Genomic DNA, 21879 nt, shown 5'->3' with positions numbered 1-21879 from the left:
ACAGCTTGGAACTACACTAGAGATAGCATTTCATAGTTGTTCGCGTCGCTTTTCGAACGTTAGACCATGGAATGTTCAGCTGTCGTCACATTTCTCATGTATTGCTTGACGATTGCGCGTTGCATCCAGTATTCTCAGCCAGGGGAACTGTAACTTCTTCGACAACTTATAGCGCAGTTGCCCGCCGGCCTCTCCTACGAGCAATTACCAGATCGCCCGTTAATTCGAACTTCTGAATTTTGTTCTTTCACTCCGGTGTAAAAAAAAAGCACTTCTCGGTATCCCTTTATTGCGTAAATACTAGCGAAGAGCAGCAGCGCTATTGGTGTTGTTTGTCTTGCTTGCAGTAACTCCGTCTGCTAGAAGTGAAGCCTTTCTTCTCAAACTTCCACCTTTCATTTCGTACATCACCATAAGATACCTGCTTTGGCACGTGATGTACAGCAGAATTTTACATCTACATCTACACATTATATATTCCGCTAGCCACCAAGCGGTGTGTGGCGGAGGGCACAATTCGCGCCAAAGTCATATCCCCCCCTCCCCCTCTGTTCCACTCGCGGATCGCGCGAGGGAAAAACCACTGTCTGAACGCCCTCAGTACGAGCTCTTATTTCCCTTATCTTTGAATGGTGATCATTGCGCGATTTGAAAGTTGGTGGTAATAATATATGCTCTGCATCCTCGGTGAAGATCGGATTTCGGAATTTAGTGAGCAGCCCCTTCCGTTTAGCGCGCCGTCTATCTCCAAGAGTGCCCCACTTCGAACTTTGTAACGCTCTCGCGATGGCTAAATGTACCAGTCACTAATCCTGCCACTCTTCTTTGGACCCATCTCAATCTCCTGAATCACACCCAACTGGTAAGGGTCCCATGGAGACGAACAATACTCCAAGACTGGACGAACTAACTACTGTAAGGTATTTCCTTTGTTGAAGGACTGCATCGGTTCAGGATTTTATCAATAAACCGCAATCTAGAGTTCGCCTTACCCGTTACTTGTGTAATCTGATCATTCCATTTGAGATCATTTCTAATAGTCACACCCAGATACTTGACGGACGTTACCGCTTCCAAAGACTGAGCATTTATTTTGTACTCGTACATTACTGGGGATTTTCGCCTTGTTATACGCAATAGATTACACTTACTAACACTGAGAGATAACTGCCAGACATTACACCACGCATTAATTATCTACAAATCCTCAATGATTTGTTCACAACTTCCGTGTGATACTACTTTCCTGTAGACTACAGCATCATCGGCAAACAGTCTAAGGCAGCTGTCAATACCATCAACCAGATCGTTTATGTAAATCGTAAAAAGCCGTGGGCCACACCTGATGTTACGCTTGTTTCTGTTGAAGTCACCCCATTCAGGACGACATACTGCTTCCTGTCTGTTAGAAAACTTTCTATCCAACAGCATACGTCATCGGATAGACCGTAAGCGCGCACTTTTTGTAGCAAGCGACAGTGCGGAACTGAGTCGCACGCCTTTCGGAAGTCGAGAAATATGGCAGCAACCTGCGAGCCGGTATCTAGAGCCTGTTGTATATCACGCACAAAGAGGGCCAGCTGTGTCTCGCATGATCGCTGTTTCCTAAAACCGTGCTGGTTTCTGCAGATGAGCTTCTCAGAGTCTAGAAAGGTCATTATGTCCGAACACAAAATATGTTCCATGATTCATCTTTTCAAGAGGAGAGTTCCAACACCTGGATAGTTTGCACTCCTTAGTAATCGGAATTGGTCACACAGTGAGTCTACTCTACACGAAGAATCGAGCCCAGATACTGCAGAGGCGCGACTTCTCCGAGTAGCATCAGCTGTCTGGATGTTCTCCTTCGGTGTGCTGCGTCACCCGTGTTACATTCGCCAACCGCAGCTGAAGCGCAGTGCTGGTCTCTGTCCCGAGAGCTGGTGAGGACTGCGCGAAAGGGTTTGTTCTTGGGAGCCGCCCTCGGACGTGTTCGCCCTGTTAGAGGCGGCGTGCGAGAGGAGAGTCCAAGGGCGAGTGCTAAACGGCCGGCAGACGCCGTCTGCGGGCTCCAGCAGTTCACTGTAGTTTGCGGTTGCTGTCCGCAGAGCCACAAACCAAGGAAAATCACAAAAACTTCAAAGCTCATCACGTTATACTTCAAGTGAATTGCAACGTGTTCACAGTGTAGAACATTCAGACAAGGCGTACAGAAAACATGAAAATTTCAGGAATTTGTCAATTAATCACAAAAAGCCCAACTGTTGAAAAAGTAAGAGTATGCGTTCGAAGTGACCTAAATTGAAATGTGTGAAGATTGTATCTCTTCTTTCGGACATAAAGCTCTCTATAATGAAATGATAATTAAATCAAGACGCTAAGCTGTCGACAGGCGATAATGTACATTAACGGGGAGAGTGGAAAATGTGTGTCCCGAGCGGGACTCGAACCCGGGATCTCCTACTTACACTCATTAGTCGCGGCAGACAATCGTAATCATACAGAGTCCCGTAACAGTTTGGGCAATGCGTGTGGAACCGCACAGAAGAAGAAGGTCAAATGCCGGTTAGCCTTAACTATATGAAGATGGTACCTGTTCTTTCGGACATGTCCAGGGTCAGCTTAGGGTCTTGGTTTAATTATCATTAAATTGAAATGGGACGATCCTATAAAAATGTTGTATTGAAAGTAGACGCCGTACTGAGATTTATTAGAAAAATCCTAAGAAAACGCGTTTCTACTTCACAGTCATATTACCAACAGTGAACCTGGGCAGCTTTAGAAGAGGTGAAACATCCTCATTGTTTTTTTTTTCAACCAGATTACATCCCGTGACTATACTCCGTTCATCATACGAATGAACCTCATGTGGCTCTGAGCACTATGGGACTCAACTGCTGTGGTCATAAGTCCCCTAGAACTTAGAACTACTTAAACCTAACTAACCTAAGGACAGCACACAACACCCAGCCATCACGAGGCAGAGAAAATCCCTGACCCCGCCGGGAATCGAACCCGGGAACCCGGGCGTGGGAAGCGAGAACGCTACCGCACGACCACGAGATGCGGGCGAACCTCATGTAAACATTACACTATATACTGTTCCGCGTTTGCTGGAACGTCATTGGTTTTCGTTTCACATGAGGCAGAAGCCAAGCTGTCTCGAGTACAGTCAAGTCTGATAATGAAGATACGGTTTAAGTTGTGCGTTAGCGTACATCGTTTCAGTGATAATACGGGACAACAGCATTAACGGCGCATTTAACTTGGACACCACCTGGTCCAACTAACCTGCAGTGATGCGAACCTCTGCAGTAAAGACGTAAAAAGAGAAGAGCAGAGAACAATATAGCTTTGACTGTCATTCAGTTTTTAAATAGAACGAAATAATGGTAAAAAACAGGCGATACACTTTTTAGGTGATCTGATCGAAAATAGTATCGTAATTAAAACAAGAGTGATGAAAATTCCTGACTTAAACAATTTTTCTGCATGAGCTATGTGTGCATAAAAGCGCACTGCTGGGATTCACCATGTAGGCAAATACTGAATCCACTGTAGGTATTACAGTCAGTCGTCTGATAACCTCTGGATTCCTTGCATTTCGGGCTCCGAGGAATACATTTCAGTACTGCTAAGTTGATAACGAGGCGATCAGCAACAGAATCCCAAGCCACCAAGAAGTCCATCACGACAAATCCCTGAACTTGGCTGCAGATCAATTCTATTGGTATCAGATTGCAGTGTTGAGGTGAAACTGTAAAAATGCAGAATTTGTGCAATGTGCTCGGCGCCGTGAAAGTTGTTTTCCATGTTTCTATGACGCTTATCGCTCGGGGGCGTGTGAGACCATATCTGTCCTACAAAACAATTACCATATTCAAACAAACAGTATTTGATTTCTCTTTCCCCCCCCCACCAAAATTTAATTGTGCAATGTTTTCTTAACGTTAACAATCTTTTATAAAACATCGATAATTAGAAATGTGTATTTGCAATGAAAACCAGAATTTTCGTGCGATATGTGATTAGAAACTAGAAGAAGTGCATTTTCTTAAAAAAAATGGTGGTTAAATATGAGTTAATTACCACATCCTTGATGAATTTCATGTATAAATGATTTAGGTATTCAAACGGAACAAAAAGAAATTGTTGACCACAAGGATCGCCGCCCGCCAGTTTACCCGATTACCAAGAAATTACACCACGCATATAATTCAATTATAGTGCGTTATACACACATCAAAAAAGTTTTGTACTACCTCGATTCCGAGAGTTCTGGAACCTGTACAGAAAATTGGAATAGAGATCACCATAAACATCATTTCCGCCATTTTTATTGCTCATGAAAACCACACATTTCATGTTGTACCACCATACAGCGAGAACTTCAGAGGTGGTGGTCCAGATTGCTATACACACCGCTACCTCTAATACCCAGTAGCACGTCCTCTAGCACTGATGCATCCCTGCATTCGTCGTGGCAACTATTCACAAGTTCATCAAGGCACTGGTAGTCCAGAGTGTACCACTCTTTAACGGCAATTCGGCGTAGATCCCTCAGAGTGGTTGGTGGGTCACGTTGTCCATAAACAGCCCTTTTCATTCTATCCCAGGCATGTTCGATAGGATTCATGTCTGGAGAACATGCTGGCCACTCTATTCGAGCGATGTCGTTATCCTGAAGGAAGTCATTCACAAGATGTGCGCACGATAGGGGCGCGAATTGACGTTCATGGAGACGAATGCCTCACCAATATGCTGCCCATAAGGGTCCACTATCGGTCGGAGGATAGCGTTCACGTATCGTACAGTCGTTACGGCGCCTTCCATGATCACCAGCGGCGTACGTCGGCCCCACGTAATGCCACCCCAAAACATCAGGGAATCTCAACCTTGCTGCACTCGCTGAACAGTATGTCTCAGGCGTTCAGCCTGGCCGGGTTGCCTCTGAACACGTCTCCGACGATTGCTTGGTTGAAGGCATATGCGACACTCATCGGTGAAGAGAACGTGATGCCAGTCCTGAGCGGTCCATTCGGCTTGTTGTTGGGCCCATCTGTACGGCGCTGCATGGTGTCGTGGTTGCAAAGATCAACCTCAAGATGGACGTCGAGAGTGAAGTTGCACATCATGCAGCCTATTGCGCACAGTTTGAGTCGTAACACGACGTCCTGTGGCTGCACGAAAAGCGTTATTTAACATGGTGTCGTTGCTGTCTGGGTTCCTCCGAGGCAGAATCCGTAGGTAGCGGTCATCCACTGCAGAAGCGTTGTGTGAGCGTGGCATGTCATCGACAGTGTCTGTCTCTCCATGTCCGAACAACATCGCTTTGGTTCACTCCGAGACGCTTGGACGCATCCCTTGTTGAGAGTCCTTCCTGGCACAATGTAGCTATGCGGAGGCGATCGAACCGCGTTACTGACCGTCTAGGCATGGCTGAACAACAGACAACACTAGTCGTGTACCTCATTCCTGGTGAAATGACTGGAACTGATCGGCTGTCGGACCCCCTCCGTCTAATAGGTGCTGTTCATGCATGGTTGTTTACGTCTTTGGGCGGATTTAGTGACATCTCTGAACAGCGAAAGGGACTGTTTCTGTGATACAATATTCACAGTCAATGTCTATCTTCAGGAGTTCTGGGAACTTGTTTCCAGCCATTAATAGTGTTCCACGCGCGTTTTGTTACGGAGCAGGATGGAGTGTCATCCATTTTCACGGTACGTACGAACAGCGTGACAATCAGAGCACATGTAGAGCTTACAGTGACTGTGACTGTACACGAGTTTTGAAATAAAAATTACGTAGCTAAAATATGATTAGGAAAAACTTTGATGGCTGTTAATACATCAGAATGTCTTAAATGTTTCATTTACAGTGACGCAGTAATAAGTACGTTGGACCTACTTCCAAGTACGGAACAATACCTGTGTACGAGTGCTACAGCTGCTGATCAGTCATCGCGTTTGTGGTCGTCTACATCAGGCTTATTCTTGTAATGAACGAAGTATAGTTCACGTTCGTAGTCAGTGAACTGTGCTGACCGAACCATTGCGCTGTTGCTGCTATTCTACTGAGAACACAATACTCACCGCCTTTTTTTATACTGGCGAATCCGCCTATCATGTCATCAATTCCCTATTACATAAGGCTGCCTCGATGTTTTTAATCAATCATCGGAGAGTATATTTACAGAATAGCTGCATGCATCATGTTTTTGTTTAGCCAGTGTCACAGAGACGGCGAAAATAATTCAAGCCGCCTACGAGTTCTGAATAATTGTTATTTATATAGTTTATTGCCGGTCGGTGTGGCCGAGCGGTTCTAGGCGCTTTTGTCTGGAACCGCGCGGCCACTACGGTCGCAGGTTCGAATCCTGCCTCGGGCATGGATGTGTGTGCTGTCAAAAAAAAAAAAAAAAAAAAAAAAAAAAAAGGTTCAAATGGCTCTAGGCACTATGGGACTTAACATCGGAGGTCATCAGTCCCCTAGACTTAGAACTACTTAAACCTAAGGACATGACACACATCCATGCACGAGACAGGATTCGAGCCTGCGACCGCAGCAGCCGCGTGGTTCCAAACTGCCTAGAACCGCTGGGCTACCACAGCCGGCTTGTGTGCTGTATTTAGGTTAGTTAGGTTTAAGTAGTTCTAAGTTCTAGGGGACTGATGACCTGAGATGTTAAGTCCCATAGTGCTCATAGCCATTTGAACCATATAGTTTATTGTTAACTTGCACTAGTATGAGTTTCTATGTACTTGCGGTGCAGAGCCGAAGTCTGGAGCGTCCGGATAGCGCCTTCGGACGTCGTAACCAGTTTATTTCTGCAGCACTGCGTCTTCCCTCTGCTGACGGCGTTGCCCGTAAGGTAATAAGTGAGGTGTGGGCTGCGGTCACCTTTCCCAACGACAGCCGGCCTTGTGGTCGTTAAGAGGAAATTGCAAGAAGCCCTTATTTACACCCACAGTTTGTCTGCAAATACCAATTCGTAAGCTAAATCAGGGTAAACTCAAGACTTTAAGGAAAGTGCATTATTTCCAGCACATCCTAAGCCAGCTGTTCGTATTATCACATGTGGCTTATTGTAGTGTTGAAGCACAGTTCTGTCGTATACGTTAAAATATCTTAACTGTCAACTACCTATAATTTCAACACCTCAACGAACCGCTTAAAGATCAGTCGCTACGTTTTAATTTACATTTGTCGTGTTTCACCTGCTACAACTTACTTTACATTTCTAGCAAATTTCTTTCCGTACTATCATAACAGGTCTACCCTGCGCTGTCGGCAAGCGGGATGCACTCAGCCCCTGTGAGGCAAACTGAGGATCTTCTTGACTGGGAAGTAGCGGCACCTGTCTCGTAAACTGATATACGGCCGGGAGAGCGGTGTGCTGACCACAACCCCTCCATATCTCCAACCAGTGAAGACTGTGGGCTGTGGATGACACGGCGGCCGGTCGGTGCCGTTGGGCTTTCATGGCCTGTTCGGGCGGAATTTAGTTTTACTTTTTACCATCATAAAAACACGACAAAACTGAGCTTAGTAACATGGAAAGTTATCACTCTATGATGAGAATTAGAAAGGATCACATTTAAAGCTGTGCGTGTAGAATAATATTCTTCGTACAGCGTCATTTTAATACTTCTATCAGGCAGGCAATAGCACATATGTAAGTAGGCTGTTTAGGTTTTTATGTTGGTAATGTCGTGTAGTGCTGTGTATGAAAATCGCTGACTGCGCTGTGTGCAGTCTGTGGCTGGTTGGACTCATTGTTGGAATATTCGCTAGTGTACTGTTGGGTAGTTGGATGTAACAGCGCGTAGCGTTGCACGGTTCGAGGTGAGCCGCCAGCAGTGGTGGATGTGGGGAGAGAGATGTCAGAGTTTTGGAAACGGATGATCTGGACGTGTCTCCGTCAGAAAAACGAAATTTGTTTAATTGGATATCACAAAAAAATATATATCTCTTAACTACTATCGACCGTCTCTCAGACTGCTACTAATTTTTGTGTCTAGATATTTCTCACACCCCTGCAAAGCCAAATGGACTCTTCCATGTATCTTCCTATTGGCTGTCAAGCTACACGTACCAGCATTCTTGCATTGTTGCTGCTCTTTGTTTCGAAATTATTAGCCTTGAGAGGTCTCACAGACGTACCATAGTGTTTGCGTGCCGCGTTTTTATTCATGCTACTGTTTCTCCATGGCGGGGAAAGCTGGGCCTTCTGTGCAACGTGTGTTATGTGAGACAGATGTCTTCACTTGCAAGATGAGCTCCAGACACAGAAAGAAGAATTCGAAAATCGAAAAACGTGCACCTTTTGCCCTCCTCGTCTAAAGAGGAAAACAAGGTATCCATGTCAACAGTGTGGTGTTCCGATTTGTTTGGAGTGTTCCAGGAAGGTCTGCGTGAAGTGTTTGCAGGTGGAAATTGACTAAAGTATGATTCAGTGGCACATGAGAACAAGTATTTAGTTTTTACTTGTAATTTTAAAAGTAAAATGGTGGCAAAGTTTCTCCATTCATAAACTTACGGACTGAAATATTCGCTCTACATTGCAAAGTGAGTCGTAAACTGAGAGCTGACTTCGCACACAATTTATCGTAAGTCATGTTGAATTTTTCCACCTAGTTATATTGCCAATTTGTAATATAATCCCTCTGATGAAAATCTGTGTGTGAGTAGAGAGCTAACTATTTGCTGTTATTTTCGTAACTCATAAAATAAAAATATACTCCAGATGTCGCTTTGTTTTAATTGTTGAAGTGTGTAAAATACCGCAGTGCTTAAAAAAAATCAAATTTCTACAAAAGCCACCTCTAAAAAGTGTAATGAATGACTGGAAGTCAAGAAACTATATACTATATTCAGCAAAATTCTGGTTTGATATATAAAATAGAAATGCAGTCTGTGAGACCCCTCCGTAGCAATTGTGTTCCTGTGAATAACCATAGTAGTTGAGGGATATATATATATATATATATATATATATATATATATATATATATATATATATATATATAATGACTGTTGAACGCTATTAAGGTAAATAAATTGTTTGTTCTCTATCAAAATCTTTCATTTGCTAACTATGCCTATCAGTAGTTAGTGCCTTCAGTAGTTAGAATCTTTTATTTAGCTGGCAGTATTGGCGCTCGCTGTATTACAGTAGTTCGAGTAACGAAGATTTTTATGAGGTAAGTGATTCATGAAGGGTATAGGTTATTGTTAGTCAGGGCCATTCTTTTGTAGGGATTATTGAAATCAGATTGCGTTGCGCTAAAAATATTGTGTGTCAGTTTAGTGATGATCAGAATAAGTAAAGTTCTAAGTTCTAGGGGACTAATGATCTCAGCAGTTGAGTCCCATAGTGCTCAGAGCCATTTGAACCATTTGAAGAATAAGTAAAGAGAGAAATGTCTCAGTACGTTCAGTTTTGCTCAGCTGTTTGAAAATCAAATAACGTAGAAGTTTACCAGCACAATCATTCTTAATTATTCTAAGGGGACTTTTCGCATTCACCCAGTTTTCAACAACTGAAGCTGACGTAGAAGTGACAGAAAGCGCTTGTTACTGTCAGTGAACGGGGAACTACAGTACTGGCCAGTAAAATTTCACCATAAAAGCGGCGAACAGTAGACGTAACATGGGTATTAAATGTACACTGTCCAGTCACATTAATGTGACCATCTGGGAAAAGCCAGAATAATCACCTTCGGCAGTGCAAATTGTTTCTAGACGTGCAGGAGGTGTGTCAGTGAAGTTCTAGAAAGTAGCAACAGGAATGTGGAGCTATGCCGACTGCAATGCCGTGGTCAGCTCAGCTAGGTTTATCGACTGAGGTTTCAAGGCACCAACAGTCCGAATTAAATAGTTTCACAGGAGCTCTATTGGGTTTAAATCCGGGGAGTTTGCTCACAAGGGAGTACGGTAAATTCATCCTGATGCTCTTAGAACCACACTCGTACACTGCGAGCTATGTGACACGTTGCATTGTCCTGCTGAAGATGCCATCGCTCTGAGGAAAAATAAATTTTGAGGAAAAATAAACTGCACGTGGGCATCGCCAAGGATAGACACGTACTTGTGTTGATCCGTTGTGAGTTCCATAATGACGACATCACCCAGGGAATGCCACGAAACCATTCCGCAGACCATAATTGTTGCAAGGTGTTTGTTTTCTCGTCCTACTCGCCTACGCACACCCGTCCGATGAGGCATAAATCTTTACTCATCTGAAAAGTCCTCCTGTCGCCACTCAGCGGACTTCCAGTTGCGGTACAGGTGTGTAGTTCCAGCATTCGTCTCCGATGAACAGCTTTCAGCGCGGGTGGCTACTGCGGTGGCCCATACACAGCGACTTTCTCTGAACGGTCGTTGATGAGACACTGTTGGTAGCCCTTGGTTCATTTTGGTGGTCTTTTGCTCAACAGTTGCACGTCTGTTCGCCCGTACACATCTCTGCAGCCGTCGTTCTCCCCTGTCATCCATCGCCCGTGGTCCACAACAATTGGCTCGGCGCCAGTTTTGGAAAGCGCCATATTGACATCCACGGTATCTCGTATTTTAACCATGGCGCAGGTGCATTATTTACAGACTTAGATCGACTACAATGTTTTACGCGTGTGCCCCTCCTTCCCCTCCCCCTCCCGCCGCACCTCCTCCTCCCCTTCCCCCGAGACACTTTATATACGCTCCATTGCTAGAGATGCCACATGCCGTCTGTGAATGGTTATTCCATGTTGACGTCAAGGATAGACGGTAGCTACATTACTGTGACTGGATCGTGTACTATAGCATGAATATGCAAATGATTAGCATTTCAGCACAAACGCTCGAAGCAGATGGATGTAACGACATCTACCTTTTGTATACATGGACGTATAACACAGCGCGTTTCTCATTTAGAAATCGCATTTTAATGTTGGTTGCTTTTCAGAATCGTGTTACGCCGCATGTACGAAGGAGAAATGTCTGCTATCACGTGTCGTATTTCGACACTGACAGGATCGTGACCTGTCAAGAGGGTGGTTTATTGTTCCACCATACCGTTGCTCCTGTACGTCGGGACCCCACGGCTGTCATGTGAGTATGAAACTGAATGGTTCAGGACGGCCGTACGCAACGTCCTGCGCAATTATATGGGCCACACTCGAATAGCGCATGAGAGGTCAGAAATTCTGTTCGCTAGACCAAGCTAGAGGCAGAAAATGGGCACGGACAATGTGAGGACATCTACATCACGGACTGTCGACACGACGACCATTGTTCCAGCTTCTCTTGGCGCGGCAGCGAATGCGCACAGGTTGCCCAAACTCTTACGGGAATCGCCAAAGCGTGCGCGAGTAATGAGTGGGTTGGCAAATGTCTATAAGGTACAATACATATGTAGAATTGTGGACAGTTGGGAATGTGAGTCTCACGGGAAGCGTGCAAAGGATAAGTACCTGCAGTCGCGCTATTCATCTCTGTCCTCGGTGGCTCAGATGGATAGAGCGTCTGCCATGTAAGCAGGAGATCCCGAGTTCGAGTCCCGGTCGGGGCACACATTTTCAGCTGTCCACATCGAGGTATATCGTCAGCAGCTGAGGTTGTCAGTTAGTCATCATTTATTCGTTACATTTCTGACGTTTTAAAGCCAGAGGATGTGTCCTATCTTCGAGGTCTCCACGGAGACAAGATAATGCAAGATCAAATTTTGTACTTGCTGTCTTGACCTACCTCTATACATAGCGTGCTCCACTCCTTTCCTGGCCAGCACGTTCTGGAGACCTCTCACTCACTGAATAGATCTGGTCATACGTTGCTCAGTGACTGGAACGCCACAATTGGCCAGCTAGTACTCAGTCATCGACTTGTAGCAGCACTGAATAACATATCCGTATGTGACATCCATGCTCAGTTCGACACGATGCCCAGTTAGGTTAGGGCCCTTTCTGCTGCCAGAGGTGGCAACTCCGTGTACTAACTTTCACTCCCTACATACCCAAAAATCAGCGGCAGATCCTTCCTACTATACTGTATTCGCACAATAAGTATCTTTCGTTACTTTCTGTCTATCTGGTGTTGCAACATTATTGGTTTGCTGTGTAGCTTTTAAAACCTAGCTGCCCGCTCCCAGCTTTTTAAAGCCCAGTTATCGATCCAGATGGGGTCTTCTGGCCATTAAAGGCAACAGATGATTTTCATTTAATCAATAACACAGTTGTTACTTTCATTGGTTTTCAAAAAAAGCCTACGATTCCGTGGACAGATATACAGCGTTTTTAACACTGGAAGATGCAGTCATCGACGAAACCACCAGCCAATTAATCTATCAGATACTGACAGAGAAAACTTCGAAAGTTAAATTCCTAGGAGAAGTTTCTGAACCATTCATAATTAATACAGGAGTTCGGCGCAGCGATGGGCTCTCGCATGAAGAGGTTCTCCGGAGATAAGTAGAGAAAGAAAAAGATTGCACTATATTCTTAGCTTCTAAGCGATCTAGAATTGGCCAAATTCTGTAATAAAAATAACAACAATGCTAGCAGATTTTTTTATAATCCATTAATATTTTTCAAGTTGAAGTTTATGACGAATTTCGACATAAATGTGAAATTACTATCAATAGAAACAATGGATTCCCAGGCAGATGCTTAAAACGGGGGGGGGGGTGCTATCAGATAACCGTCTCCTTAGCTGTGGGGTAACATTGCTAGCTCATAACTATTTAGGGCCGCGCGACCGCTGCGGTCGCAGGTTCGAATCCTGCCTCTGGCATGGATGTGTGTGATGTCCTTAGGTTAGTTAGGTTTAAGTAGTTCTAAGTTCTAGGGGACTGATGACCTCAGATGTTAAGTCCCGTAGTGCTCAGAGCCATTTGAACCATTTAACTATTTAGGGGGTAGGACAGTCTGATGTGCCATTTTCGACTTGAAAACGTCATTAAAAATGATACTGCAATTGGAGAGGAACTTAAATCAAAGTGATGAATTTGAGCAGTTGTAGATCTTTTTCTACAAAAAAACGAATTTTAGCATCTAATTGTCCAGTTTCTGTGTTGTTGTGTCCACTGAAGACGTACAGCACTGTGTTGCTTTGACCAATGGGCTTTTGCAGGGTAACCGACTCCAAATATCAATTGCATGTAGCTTCCTTCGCAGTGTTCACTCGGAGACTGGTTAAGGTGGACCTGCATTCACTGACAGCAGCAAATCTTGTCCAGTTTGAAATCGATTGTCATTGGTGTGACACTTGTTTCCCGTTCCTGCCGGTTAGGAACTTGCGCCGTGTTTCGTGGCTACGAGTGGTACAAAAAATGGTTCAAATGGCTCTGATCACTATGGGACTTAACATCTGTGGTCATCAGTCCCCTAGAACTTAGAACTACTTAAACCTAACTAATCTAAGGATATCACACACATCCATGCCCGAGGCAGGATTCGAACCTGCGACCACAGCGGTCACGCGGTTCCAGACTGAAGCGCCTAGACCGCACGTACGAGTGGTACACTGTTCCTTGTAGACACATTGGAGTGTCCGCGTTGATACACCAAAAAAATTGGTTAACTTCGTTGACAGTGCGATCATTGACACGCATGAACACGATAGCTCCTTTCTGCTATAGTGCGGCACTACCCTTTTACATTTTTAAATAACTTACTTGCAAAATGATTATTCACTAGGAATAACTCGAATAAGCTCGCATTGTTTCAGACAGACTGCCCTTGAATTCGGGAGGGTGACGACTCCAGTTTTCTTCCGGCCATCCTGATTCAAGTTTCCCGCGGTTTCCCTTAATTACCTTAAGCAAATGCCGGGATAATTCCTGCTTTAAGGCCCCGGCCTACTACCTGTCACATCCTTGTCAGACTACACCAATAAGTATGTAAATGTATATATGAATTATGCTATTTTCTTGTTCTTCAATTGTAATATCACAAGATAACCACAGCTTTCTAAAAGTTACATACTACTACTACTACCACTACTACTACTACCACCACCACCACCACCACCACCACCACCACTACTACTACTACATTGTGTCACGCCTTGACGTAGAACAGGTTTCTACGGTGATTTCATACAACCATTGGCAGGTAAACACGATTTCACTGCTATGACATACGTCACTGGTGACGGCTCAGTGGCCGCCTGGAACCATCTACAGAGCCCCAAAGCAGCCAGTGTGCGCATTTGTAAATGATAGCTACTTTTTTTTTTTAATTCTTGGTGAGCTTATCAGGACGAACCTTCCACTCAGCAGCAGATCTTGTGCTGTTTTGCAAGTTCCTGATACATTAAACCGTTTTGGAATAGGGTCTTGAACCCAGAACATTGCCTTAGTGTTACTGGCAGCTTGTTAGCAGCGGATGTGTGAGTCACTGTGTCTTTGGGAGAGTGCTGACGTGTGCTTCCTTCTGTTGCAGTGATGGTCCGGGTCGACGGGCGGCCGTACAGCGTGCAGCTCTGTGACACAGCGGGCCTGGTGAGTAGTTCTGCACACTCAGTTTGACGATACACCGCGGTCACGTCTGTCACAAAGGATGGGTAAACACCCTCACTTGTATAGGGTTTCATGAACACGCTCTTCTGCAAGCATATCCTAGTGCTCCAACATGTCATGGGTACTCACAAAAACTCGATCTGAAAGAGGAATGGTATTTTTAGAGGCAGTAACGTGTTTCATTATGCATGGTAATTCCTGTCTACACGGTATACTTGGTAATGACTAAGAAGAAACGGGCCATAGCTAATAAAACCATTATCGCCACTGGGACTGACATTCTTCCTCTATATTCCTACAATGGAAGTTCTGAGGCTTGCTTTTGAGAAAAATTATGGACTAGGTTAGTTTCCAGCACAATAACGCTTTGACCTCATATTGTTTAGATTCGAGAGAAAACAGAGTAGGCTGTGTCCATACTCACCACTGAACATATTTAAAAAAATGTTATTAAGCTTTATTCACGAACTCTTCAATTTCGTGGCTGAGAGTAAGACATACCTAGGACTGAATCACGTTAGAAGAACTTTCTACAATTTTTTTTGATAGGGCCTGTCATGGCTTCTTGTCCTGTGGCAATCTCTTCATTTCGGTGTATTCAATTATTTACTAGGTGTATTCCAATCTCTGTCTTCCCCTACAGTTGGTACCTCCAAGGCTCCATTTAGTACCATGACAGCTATTCTTGATGTCTCAATACATCTCCAGTCATCCTGTTCAAATGGTTCAAATGGCTCTGAGCACTATGGGACTCAACTGCTGAGGTCATTAGTCCCCTAGAACTTAGAACTAGTTAAACCTATCTAACCTAAGGACATCACAAACATCCATGCCCGAGGCAGGATTCGAACCTGCGACCGTAGCGGTCTTGCGGTTCCAGACTGCAGCGCCTTTAACCGCACGGCCACCAGTCATCCTGTCTTTTCCTCTAGTCACTGTAGTCCATTTATTCCTTTCCTCGCATATTCTGTGGAACCCGTCCTCTTTTCTTCCTTATTTGTCCAGCTAATTTGCAACATCTTCCTATAATACCACCAACTCATCTCCAACGCTTCGATTCTCGTTCCTGGTTTTCCTACACTCCGTGATTACCCTCTATACAACAGAGTGCTTCAGATGTTTATTCTCAGAAATTCCATCCTCAGGGTTTGATACTAGCAGACTTCTTTTAGAGAGGAATGCCCTCTTCTCCTGGGCTAGTCTGTTTTTTATGTCCTCCTTTCTGCGTCCGGCATGCGTAATTTTTGCCTCTGAGGTAGCAAAATTACTTCACTTCATCTTCTTCGTGGTGCCCGGTTTAGATGGTAAGTTTATAGCGTAATCTCATTTCTGCTCCTCCTCATTATTTTCTTCATTCTTTGGTGTACACTCAACCCACATTCTGTGCTTATAAGACTGTTTATTCCATCCAGCGGCTCTTGCAATTTTCATCCCTTTCGCTGAGGATAGCAGTCTCATTTTTAAACCGAGCAGTTTATTCTTCACATTTTACGATTAATCTTATTTACGGAAAATGTCATGAGATGATTATTTCTTATTGATAGCTGCGTTGTCAGGAATAATTTGTGTTGTTCGCATTAGTTGACAGTTTTTACAAAAATATTGGGAAAAGAGTGCTCCTAGCACATTTCCTTAGGCCATTGCAGACAAATTCGTTCCTGATGATTGGTCTGTGTGCAGTATAAGGTATTAACCTGTATAAAACAAATATTTTCAAACATATACCATTTTTCTTTCTACAGTCATTAGTCATATTGCAGTAATGTAGCGATCATTAATATTTCTGTGGTCAGATGTACGAAGTGAAGTTCTTTTCTGGTACTCAAAGATTATGTTCCGCTAGCTCAAAGACCTGCACTTATTTTTTGACATTAATCTCCTTCAGGTTCATACGCTTTGACCAAAGTTTGCCCATCGACTGGGTTTCAACCGCGACATGATTCTGAAAGTTCTGCAGAACACCTGCCTACTGCTGGCATAACTTTTCACTAGATTCCGAACCGTTCTCCAGCACTAATTTGTTTAGGCATGGCAGCACGAGGAAATTAGAGGGCGCAAATGTGATCAGTCAGTTGAATGATCAACATTTCGCACTTCACGTCAGTACACTTCGACCACTACAATGAATAGATGGATCACATGCGTCATTCTGGAATATCTGCCTAAATTTCAACTTATGCCTGGGAAAACCATGTATTGTTTTGAATACTTTACCGAGTCACGAATTTTATGTAGGAAAAACTGAAACCAGAGGGCGTCCAAATCGCATTAATAAAGAAAATATCCCAACTATTCGTTCTTCCATCCCTAAAATTACTCGTCTCGGAAGTGCCCTTGTGAGCAGGCATATCGTCCAGAAGAAATATGACGTTTCTTCTTTCACGAGCCTAGCCTCTTGTCGTGCTTCTATTTTTTATGTTATCGTCATAGAAGACCAGCATATTATTTACCAAATACTGTTTTACTCTTTTCGAAGTAATCAGTAAGAGATACCGCTACCAAATCCGAAAGAAAACTCACCTTAGCTTCTCCACTAGATGAAACCAACTTCGCCTTTCTTGGTGCGAACATCTGTCTCTACCCACCGCGTTTATTCATGTTTCGTTACTGGACAGAAGTCTTCCACCAGGGTACTATCCAAAGTACAAGTCGGCGTAGGCTAAGAGTGATATTTTTGCTGAGGATTTTATTTTATTAATTGCCATTGATCAGCATTCTACAAACTATAGTAACCATATTGCACAAAATTTTCTGATAGTTCACTGTTCGTGTAAAATGTAGCGTACTCTTACTTGTTATGTGATCATTGCGTTAGCTATTGCGCACAATTATCTTCACAGAATGTCCAATATCGTATTGTGCACTTTCTCGATGTTCTGTCGCGTGGGAAATTCTTCACGTTATTCAGCCACGCATTTCATAACTGTTGAAAACGAAGAAGCATGCTCTTTATAAAGCTTCACCAAGTTTGAATCAATTTCTGTTGATGATGAGTCATCCAAACCAACGATAAAACTGGCATGTAACTTTCTAATTCTCCTACAAACACGGAAATGAAAACAAAACGTCATTGCTATTAATGACATCTGTGTGCTTTTTCCAAAGTTCTCATTTTTCCGTAGTACTGTGAATCTAAGTGCTGCCATTTAGTTTCTCATGCCGCAGTTGTGGACGTCTCTTTTCTTTTCGTCAGGATTATATAAGCCCTGTATGGATTGCTTCTTTAAATGCCGAGATCGCTGATTGATATCTCAAGAAATCGATAGTGTGTTTGATTGTCAGCGGTCGGAATTATCTAAGAGAATGCGCAACTTATATTCAGCAGTTTATAACTTATTGGAAATAGAAGAGAGCAGAACAACGTGTAGATTTGGACGCAAACACATCTGAAAGAATCAGTACGGAGTCAGGAAACTACGACTCGTGTAAAACACAGATTGCTTTATTCGTTAATATCTTACAAACAACAGATGAAGAGACATATCTCGTCTTCTTAGATTTCCGTAAGGCATTCAACACTGTACCATAGAGTATACTGCTAACCAAGATACGGTGTTACGTAGTATCTTAGTAAATATGTCAATCGTTTGAGAAACATTTGACAATCAGAATGTAGTAAATTATTCGTGGTGTTGAATGTACCGCAGAACTAAAGTAACAACGAGCGTGCCCCAAGGAAACTTAATGAGGCCTCTAATTTTTTCAGTATACGCAAATAATTTATCAAACAGAACCAGCAGCACTAAAAGATTGTTTGATGACGACGCTGTTGACTACAGGAAAATCATGATCGTAATGAGCTGCAGATAGACTTGGACAATATTTTCTATTGATATAACGAATGTTAGCTCTCTGTAAACGTGGATGAATATAAAGTAATGCCTATAGCAAAGAGAAATAACCGGTGCTCCTCTTGTGGTGGAACGATTGGGTACGCGTACCCTTAAACTTTACTGCTGTCCGCAGAGTAACTTCTTTACTATATTGGATAATTTAAAAAAATTGCCCAACGATATATTTGATGGACATAAATCGGATTTATTTCACTTTTTAGGCGTTGGTAATGGCAATATGAACGATGCCAGTGCAATCTGTTGTGGTAAAAGCAGTAAATCTGAAGCAGGCAGCCATTCTCGACAACTGAATCGCTGGCAGCTAGTCAAGATTCTGCTTTCTTGTTCTGTGAGCGAGCTGATACACGAGGCACGACATACTCGCTTATTTGCATACTGTTCCCTTCTTGTTGGTCGTATGCGTGGTTTTGTGGTATGTCGCACCTTTCATTGCAAGTTAACGTAGAGATTAAGGTAAGATGAGTGTATTTAAGGAAAACGTTGACGGTAACCAAACATTGTTTCTGTCGTACACAAGAGAAAAACGGTGGTCAGACTACGAAACAAAGATGGATGGAGAATACTTGAAGAACCTTAATGTAGTTCTGTTTTCTTGAATTACGTAAGTGTCAATGTAAACGAATCACTGATACGTAAAGCAGTTGCTGTTACGCGTAATTACGTAATTTTTAACGGAGAGAAGTTTCTTGACGGAAAGGTAACTTCGGGCGTAATCGAAGAAAGTGTTACTGTATTATTACTGTTCAATATACAGGGTAAATGACTTAACACTTGCTGCGGAAATATTGCAGAATTAGTAAGTGCTTTTGACGTGCGATTTTCGCAGAATGGATTGGTAGCTAGGAGTTCTTAATGGTAGCCAATAAACAGATTCTAATAATACTTAGAAAGTGTATTTTTGTGCAAATAAACACTTTTTAAATAGAACAATGCCTATTGATAGTAACAAACTAAAAGTAGGGTTAGTTAGAATGTCAGTGGTGTTGGTTGCAGAATTCCAGTGCGAGTCGTTTACGAGATACCATATTTTTAAAAGTTTCCACACCGATATTTGTTTTTGACATTCAACCTGCATAGTGGCTAAGTACAATATTGTTAAGTTTGTTTGCAGTTTTCTTGTATATTCCTTGAGTGCGTTGCGACTTGCTAGTCAGTGTGTGACTGTCCAAGCTGTAGATCGTGGCCGTTGTGGCCGAGCGCTTCTAGGCGCTTCAGTCTCGAGCCGCGCGGCCGCTACGGTCGCAGGTTCGAATCCTGCCTCGGGCATGGATGTGTGTGATGTCCTTAGGTTAGTTAGGTTTAAGTAGTTCTAAGTTCTAGGGGACTGATGACCTCAGATGTTAAGTCCTATAGTGCTCAGAGCCATTTAAACCATTTGAAGGAGATCGTGAGTGGACGATGGGATTTACCAATCCAGAAAAAGCTGACATGTTCATGGTGTATGGAGAATGTAGGAAGAACGCAGTTAGTTCTTGTACGTTGTACGCGGCAAGGTATCCCAATAGACATCAACCATCTCGACAATTATTTATCAAGGTCTTGAACCAGTTACTTGGTTCAAATGGTTCAAATGGCTCTGAGCACTATGGGACTCAACTGCTGAGGTCATTAGTCCCCTAGAACTTAGAACTAGTTAAATCTAACTAACCTAAGGACATCACAAACATCCATGCCAGAGGCAGGATTCGAACCTGCGACCGTAGCGGTCTTGCGGTTCCAGACTGCAGCGCCTTTAACCGCACGGCCACTTCGGCCGGCAGCAGTTACTTGAAAGTGGTAGTGTAACTCCTACACTGCTGTTGCAGTTGATTCGCACGTTAACTCCCGCTCGATCGCACGAAGATGGGGCATGAGTCAGGCAAGTGTCTTACGCATCCTCCGTCGACATAGTTCCATCCCTATCACGTGTCTCTGTCTCCATGAAGAGCTGCATGGAAGCGATTATGACAATTGTGTTAACTCCTGTCTCTACAAGGGCATTAAGACAGGATGCTTCAGATGAATCAAGTACCTTATCTTGTTTAGTGACGAAGCCACATTTACCAATCATGACCAAGTAAACCGTCGAAACATGCTCTATTCGTCTGTTGACAGTCCCCGTTGGCTTCTTCAGGAGGAACTGCAGCGCCCATGGAGTGTAAACGTGTGGTGTGGAATAGTTAATCATCAGCTCATAGGACAGTTTTTCATAGACGGAACACTGAACTCGCACAAGTATTGCAACCTCCTAACAGACCATCTCCCACAGATGCTAGAAAACGTTCCTCTACAGACTAAGGGGAACCTGTGGTACCAGCATGATGGCTATCCAGCCCATAGTGTACGAAGCATGTCTTCATGAACTGTTTTCAAATCGTCGGATTGGTCTCAGAGGACCTGTACCTTGACCGATCCGTAACCCGCATTTGACACCTGTAGACTTTTTTCTGTGAAGAATCCTGAAAGGCACTGTCCACAAGGACATGCCAACAGCGCCCGATGATATGCAGCGACATATTACTTCATCCTGTTTGGACGTCTCTGCTGAAAAGCTAGCTCGTGTGCAGCGGTCGTTCCATGCTACACTGGAAGTGTGTATTGCCGCTGCCGGTGGTCATTTTGAACACAACCTTTGACGGTCAGTTGTCTCGCTACTGGTCAGAATCTACATAACTAATGCATGCACTTGTTTGTTCTTTAATGTCTACTACCACAGGTATTGTGTAAGTGTCGGAGTTGAAAGTTTTCAAAATACTATATTTCGTAAACGATTCGAACTAGACTGTGCAACAAACACCACTCACACTCTAATTTACCCTACTTTTACTTTGTTAATGTCAACAGGCATTGTTCCATTTAAAAAGAGTATGTCTGCACAAAAATGCACTTTCTAAATGTTGTTACAATTTGTTGGTTGGCTAACAATACGAGTCTGTGACAAACAATCCATTCCAGAATGAGATTTTCACTCTGCAGCGGAGTTATGCGCTGATATGAAACTTCCTGGCAGATTGAAACTGTGTGCCGGACCGAGACTCGAACTCGGAAACATTGCCTTTCGCGGGCAAGTGCTCTACCAACTGAGCTACCCAAGCACGACTCACGCCCCGTCATCACAGCTTTGGAATGTAGGAGACGACATACTGGCAGAGGTAAAGCTGTGAGGACGGGGCGTGAGTCGTGCTTGGGTAGCTCAGTTGGTAGAGCACTTGCTCGCGAAAGGCAAAGTTCCCGAGTTCGAGTCTCGGTCCGGCACACAGTTTTAATCTGCCAGGAAGTTTCAAACAATCCATTCTTCGAAAACCACACATCAGTAACACTTACCATTTCCGCAATATTTGCGGCGCAAGTTTTAGGTGATTCAGCCTATATATATATATATATATATATATATATATATATATATATATATATATATATATATATATATATATATATACTTTCCGACGTTATATATTTATATATATATGAACTAATGGGTAACGACGGAAAGTCTATGAACCTATTGCTGCCGATTCTTTTGTGTACAGAGAAGTAACAACGCTGGAAAACTGTAGCGAAATGAAA

The 21879-nt window shown here is 43.4% G+C and overlaps 1 protein-coding gene across 1 annotated transcript in view; it reads left to right on the top strand.

Moving 5' to 3' along the window:
• The window catches only part of LOC124545639 (cell division control protein 42 homolog), a 257471-nt gene that overhangs the window by 77096 nt on the left and 158496 nt on the right, over positions 1–21879 (top strand). The window contains exon 2 of the mRNA XM_047124584.1: positions 14403–14461. Coding sequence (XP_046980540.1) covers positions 14403–14461 — 59 coding nt within the window. The remainder of the gene's footprint in view (positions 1–14402; positions 14462–21879) is intronic.

Source organism: Schistocerca americana, chromosome 8 (genome assembly GCF_021461395.2).
Source record: "Schistocerca americana isolate TAMUIC-IGC-003095 chromosome 8, iqSchAmer2.1, whole genome shotgun sequence".
In the NCBI taxonomy this organism is placed as follows: Eukaryota; Metazoa; Arthropoda; class Insecta; order Orthoptera; family Acrididae; genus Schistocerca; species Schistocerca americana.
This window is presented reverse-complemented; position numbering and strand designations above follow the sequence as displayed.